This window comes from Achroia grisella, unplaced genomic scaffold (genome assembly GCF_030625045.1).
Source record: "Achroia grisella isolate CSIRO2021 unplaced genomic scaffold, CSIRO_AGI_Agris_v1 utg779, whole genome shotgun sequence".
NCBI classification, from domain to species: Eukaryota; Metazoa; Arthropoda; class Insecta; order Lepidoptera; family Pyralidae; genus Achroia; species Achroia grisella.
In genome coordinates, this window is record NW_026713019.1 from 1,607,892 (window position 1) to 1,614,633 (window position 6,742).

Sequence of the window (6,742 nt, forward strand, 5' to 3'; positions counted from 1 at the left end):
ATTAAAGTACAGTAATTAACTTTTCTTTCGGTTTTTCACACATTATGTATAGATGTTTATGTTTATTTGTCATAAGTAAAAAAGAATTGCCTGTATATGTAATAAACACTCCATTAGGATCTAATGCACTGATGTTTATAGATGGTTCCGTTCCCTACACATTGTATATTTTAATGGTCCGTAACTTATAGACATAGACGTGCCATAAATCTTATGGCGAGAGAGTGGAAATCATTAGGACGGTTTCTTATACATTGTTGTGGCAATAATTTTCCATGTTTCGTACATATGTGTGCCTAAAACAGTATTTTATTATTGCCGTTTGTTACATGAAAAACGCGCGACAATAGTCGTGGCAGTGGTCCAGCGCCGCTACTTCTCAGATTTATGGGTTAATAAATTCTTAAATGCTTATTAATTAATTTAGAGATTCGCATTTGGCGGGCCTGAGTGGAGCACAGCGCGGTGGACATCCGGCAACTGAACATAATGTGTGGCGACCTTAACAACGACTGTTAAATACAATTCGCGATGCCCAGAAATAGTGACTCGTGGGACGGGAGTAGAACCTGAATCCCCGTACACCCGAGCCAACCTGGGTGACATCAGTGCGCGATTGCGATTAGTCGCTCATTCGACTCAGATAAAGGGACTCGTATTCCTCATTCTTTGGTTCTCCATAGCATACAATATTGCACTGTACCTCTGATAATAAACAACAAATTAGTTAAAAAATGGTGAGCAAATATACATACGTGAAATATTAAATAAAAAAAATGTTTTTAATTCATTAGTGTTTTGAAAAGTGAAGTGGATTGTTTTTTTTTAATTTTTTTCTTACATTACTTTTTCTTTTTTTAATATATTTTTTTGTGGTGATATTTTCAGGAGGAACTTGACAAAGAGCAAATTGCCAGTAAGTATATACATACATATTATATAATAAAACAGTTATTAGGTGTGGAATATAACAATATAATCAGATAGTTATTTTTTAATCTTGCTAGTCCTCAGAAATGCGGTATAATTTCCTATGACATATTTTTCTAAGATTTAATTATTTATTGGAAAAATATAATACCGTTATGAAAGTTATAAAAGTATTACAGTTTTATTTTTTTTTTAAATTAACATCCTTGCTTAACACTGTTATAAAACAATAAGAAGATACCTCTAATATTATACTATAAAAATATTGCACTCAACCAACTTGTATTTAATTTTCAAATGATTAGATAACAGTTTATATATATTGAGAATTCATAATGCAAAAATATTTTCAGTTCTGAGGAAAGCTTTTGAGGCTTTCGATCATGAGAAGAAGGGCTGTATAGGTACCGTGATGGTGGGCACCATCCTTGGCATGTTGGGACACCAAGTCACTGATGATACTCTTAAAGAAATTATAGAAGAAGTCGATGAGGATGGTATGTATTACAATATTTTTCTTATATTAAATATAATTTAACTTAATTATTGAAATTTATAATTCCCTAATTAATTAATAGATAGGTTTTTTTTATGCATAATAAATTATAATTTTTAGTTCACTTTTTAGTTAGACACTTAACATTGTCGAATCCTTGTTAGTAGCATTGTAAATGTAAGTCAGGTTGATTATTTTATATTTCTTAACGTATTATTAACGTCATAAAATTACATTTATCTTCATAAAATATAAAAATATACCAACTTCTGGACAGACCTAAGTCTGGGTAAACTATTTATTATCTGAGTACACTCAGTTAATAAATAGTTTACCTATACCTAAATTTATAATTAAAATATCAATAAAATTCCTGTTGATGTTGATGTTGCGAAAAAATAGTTACAATAAAAATTTTAATCAATATGTTGCGTCGTCTATTAGTTACATAAGGATTAGAAAAACATTAGGTATGTTAATGTATTTTTTCTTAAGAATATTTTTTTATTTATTTATTTTATTTATTTATTTAGGAAGATTAACGGTGTAATTTTACATGTTACTTGTCATATAGAATTGTCCTATGCCAATTAATAATCTTCAATAGTATATGGAAGTATTACTGTGATATTTTCTGTAAAAACCGTCATTGCTATTATAAATTTTAACTTGTTCCATTTGACAAAACGTTTCATTTTTATTTAATTTATGTATCTATTCATATTTTTTTGCTATTGAATATACTTTTATCCATTGCATTAGAGTTTATAATTAACTAGCACTTGCCCCATCTTCGCAAGAGACAACTAATTTACAGAAAATATAACAAATTATACTCCTAAGCCTACTTCAGATATCACTCTGCTGATTTATATTTAATCGTATGAATCTATTCCGTAGTTTTTGATATTATTATGAATATACAATATTATGTTATCTGTGAATATACAAACAGATGCGGGGCCATTTTGTTTTATATGTAATATTATAGATAGATTCTATTGTGTCCACGAGACATATTCATACAAAGAAACGGGTTATAGTTAGTTAAACTGATATTTTTAGCCTGATAAATGTGCATACCGTTTACATTTTATCTCTTGGCTGTAAATATAAATATACCCACATTATAATGTATTGTAGTGTATATTTTCACAGTTAGTGTACGTAATATAGATCACAGTCAAGAATAGTTTTAAAATGTAAATAACATACCTAAATATTTAACAGGTTCTGGTGAATTGGAGTTTGAGGAGTTTGTTACATTAGCATCAAGATTTATGGTTGAGGAAGATGCTGAGGCTATGCAACAGGAACTCAAAGAGGCATTCCGGTTATACGATAAAGAAGGTATAATTTTTATTTTTTTATTCTTATTACTTCATCATTCTGCTTTTCACTGATCACATTCGAAGAGATTTGTGTAGATTGACTGTTTTGGTTCAATTTTATCAATACTTTTAAACTAATGATAATAATATATTTACTGATTAGGCACCAGTGAAGGTTGATAGAATGAGTATTAAAGTCAGTATAATTAACCTATTGTGGTAAATTTAGCAGAAATTAATAACGATTGTATGGAGGGTGGGGAATGTTGCGCGTGGAGATCGACTTGACATAGTAGATACATTGATAGCAATGGGGCCATTAGTTCCCATTACTAACAATTATCTCCCCCTTGTTCCACCTGTTACGCGTAGTCTTCAATGTTTATCGGCTTCCTGTAACACATTTAAGATCATTTCTTAATGACAATTTGTTTTATTTAATAGGGGTTGGCCTACACTATTTAAACCTATATGGGTAGACCAGCATTATGTAGAAGAATTATATTCAGATGTTACATAATCGTAATAACTTTTAACTGTAAATATTAGTTTTTCATACTTAACACTATCTATAATATTATTGATGGTCTCTTCTTTAATCGTATAAGTCTTTCACTGCAAGGTAGTGAAAATTAAGTACTAAACTGGAGCTTGTACTTGAACAAACAGTTAATATCTAATATAGGGAATACGTTTCTTCCAAAGTGTTGATTGGAAAATGTATTAGGCACTCGTGTACAGGACACAATATGTATTACTTATGAGGGTCGCAATAATGTTGTTGTAACAAATTGCTAGTTCGCAAAAAAATATTGGATTGCGTGTCACCTATTTAACGAATAGGGGTTTTGCAGTGACCCATATAAGTAAAATTCACTTACTTAATGAATAAGCGAAGTAATTATTTTTGTTTTAGCATTATATAATTCAGATATGTCGTATGCAATATATAAAGTGAAAATGAAAATCACCAGTACAATTGTTAACAATGTACAATACACTTATAACTGTTATTAAATTTTTACAATCTAGTACACGACTAATCTAAAATAATACATGATAAAAAATGTAAAGTCACTGTAATTGAGTGTAAATATTTATTTTAATTTTCTGAGAGATAAAATGGAGGAAAAATTAATATGTATAAGACTTGAAACGGTCATTGTACTCCCCTAAAATTTCAGCTAAATTTATGAACACATTAACATTTGTGTTAACATTTAAAATATAAATAGGTGCCTACGAGCGATGTTATAGCCGGTCTCAGTTTTAGTTAATTAAAGTAAAATGGGTAACATTTAATCTGACTGTATACACAATATAGTTTGTAATTATGTATCTTCAAAGCTTTATGGCTAACACGAGAAATAATACGGGAGTAAATGTAAATTATATAGATTAAAAAAAGACAATTGAATCAAAGTTTGCGGGAAGCGGTGCGTTAAGGGTGCGTTGCGATCCACGTTAAGAGGGGAGGAGACTGATAAAGTGTGACATTATATAACTAACGGTTAAAAGAGTCACAAACTTCGTGTAATAAATCATGAAGTCGAAGACTCCCCTTCTAGTATTAAAACACGAAACTAACTGATAAAATGTTATCAGTGGTGTTTTAGGGTAAAAATTTCTGAAATTGTTGTGACATGGATGGCAGTTGGTTAATAAATATAATTGTTATTCCAGGTAACGGCTATATTACAACCGCTGTCTTAAGAGAGATCCTTAGAGAATTAGATGACAAAATTAGCGCCGAAGAATTAGACATGATGATTGAAGAAATTGACTCCGATGGTTCTGGAACCGTTGACTTTGACGGTACGTTAATATTTAAATTATTATTGCTTAACACAATATTAATATCAATCATGGCTTTGTAATCAAAACATCGTGCTTGTCTGTCTGTCAGTCAGGTTGTTAGATTAAAGACTATTTAGTGTTTAATCTGAACTAATCTAATAATCCTGTTCTATCATTGCTATATAATCTTCTCTGTCAGTTGTTTGAGTTGTTGTTGTGAGGTCAGGGCGGAGTAGTTATTGCCCTATTTATAGAATACTTTGTTAAACTGAGATAAACTTATGAATATTTGAGTAGATATGTATAGTATATAAACGCCATTCTTTATCTACGATATATACGAGTATGTCAAACAAGATCTATGACTTCTGAATATACTATAATAATAAATACACATATTTGGTAGGTAAATTTATATTAAGAGATTAAATATTTTCTAATATAAAAATAAATAAGAACTGAGTACCGCACTCATACGATAATGGAATATGGAATGTGTTTTCTAGCAACCAGAAATAGCGAATTCCTTTGCTAGCTGTGCTAGAACTGAGAACATGCAGCATAATGTATGTTGTTTTGGTGTACGTACGTAGAGATCTTATTGCATTATTTATCTACTTCGTATTTCTAAAAAGTTTTATCATTAAATAAATATGAAGGTTTATATTACCAATTACTAATTATTCTTCCTGTCAACTACAATTGATGTAATTATTATTAATTAATATACTTCAAGAATAATATGTAGAAATGTGGTATATGTGGTATTATTTAACTTCATTGATACCTCTTTTGCTCGATGCTTTATTGATTCGTCTATTTTAGATAATTTTTTTGTATGTATGATGATAGAATGATCGCTACCGTCTGCGCTAATAGTATACGCGACTTCGGGGTATTGATGAATAGAGAGTCATAAAATAGTCATGATGACAGGGCAGTTACATCAGTATGACAAATTCATCAAAATTTATCACAAAGATTTTTTTTTAAAAATCGTCTGGCTTACTTTTAAATATTATTAACAACGTTCGGGACGGATTAATAATTCAGAACTGCAGATGTTACTACTACTGTTATCTTTTGGATATTAAAATAAAGGGCAAATGAGGGAATGATAAACATATCATTAATATGAAAAGAAAACTCCTTCTAAAATCCTTTAAGAAGACGCTCGGTCAGTGGGGTAGTGGTAAATTATTATTCTCCTTTTATTGGAAGAGACATGTTCGTATTCGTAATATATTTCGTAATGTAAGATTTGAATGCTGGCTGCCACGGTACTTCTAACGTAAGACTAAATTGCAAGTAACTTTAAATTTCAAAATGTATATTCCAAAACTGTTTTTATTTACAGAGTTCATGGAGGTGATGACCGGTGGTGATGACTAAACGTGGCTATAAAAAAGTTTGTGATATCTATATCAATTCATACAAAATCAAAATCCATAAGAGAAACCATGTATACATATTATCACCAATGTACCTTCATATATTACCATAGCCATATAAATATCCAAATTATATAAGTTAATTTATATTATTACTTTAATTAATATAAGACATAATTATTATATGTTCTATTTTATTTATCTCCACCACTATTCTAATAACAATTACGAGTATATTGTAGTATTTATTACAAATATTTATATAGTATTTATTATAAATCTTTGTAACATTCAAATTGGTATACAATATACGTGCTACTAGAAATGTCAATAATTTAACTGATCTTTTTTGTGCGTAAACATATTATAAATACTACTGTATATCAGTGAAAAAGTAAAAACAAATTGAAATCGCTCAAACAGCAGCTGAGATAAACGTGCCCAAATATACAGAGAAAATTCTAAGAACTATTTTTTAGCGTCCGTAACATATGTACATAGTTCAGTAAAATGTGTACATTACGTGTACCTGTTTATAGACGGCATTTATTTTTTTATTATACATATTTATTCAGTACCCGATATGTCCTTTGCCAAATGTTTTGAGATTACAAAGAAAAAACAAATGATAAGGTATGTAGAGAAACCAAACTTAACAAGACCAAATGACAATTTGTTAGCCCGAAGTCTCCATAGAGTAAAGGATGTGAGTTTATAACAAAAGGAATAATACTAATGTCTTCAAGTAGAGACGCAGTGGTGTCATTTTCAGGTGAAATAAAATCCTTTGAATACAT

The 6,742-nt window shown here is 29.7% G+C and overlaps 1 protein-coding gene across 1 annotated transcript; it reads left to right on the forward strand.

Annotated features, from left to right (window-relative positions):
• The first annotated feature begins 836 nt into the window (after nucleotides 1-836).
• Nucleotides 837-6,128, forward strand: LOC131850669 (troponin C-like). Its single transcript, XM_059200970.1, has 5 exons — nucleotides 837-916; nucleotides 1,284-1,427; nucleotides 2,657-2,776; nucleotides 4,441-4,572; nucleotides 5,912-6,128. Exons 2-5 carry the CDS (start codon nucleotides 1,343-1,345, stop codon nucleotides 5,944-5,946), a joined length of 372 nt encoding a protein of 123 aa, XP_059056953.1. The 5' UTR covers nucleotides 837-916; nucleotides 1,284-1,342; the 3' UTR covers nucleotides 5,947-6,128.
• Nucleotides 6,129-6,742: the final 614 nt, after the last annotated feature.

What these genes read in the sequence shown, in the direction of transcription:
- LOC131850669 (XM_059200970.1), top strand. Translation starts at nt 1,343, where the DNA reads ATGGTGGGCACCATCCTTGGCATGTTGGGACACCAAGTCACTGATGAT. An exon ending in AGAAGAAGTCGATGAGGATG is followed by an intron (nt 1,428 to 2,656) that starts GTATGTATTACA and finishes AATATTTAACAG; the next exon opens with GTTCTGGTGAATTGGAGTTT. An exon ending in CCGGTTATACGATAAAGAAG is followed by an intron (nt 2,777 to 4,440) that starts GTATAATTTTTA and finishes TTGTTATTCCAG; the next exon opens with GTAACGGCTATATTACAACC.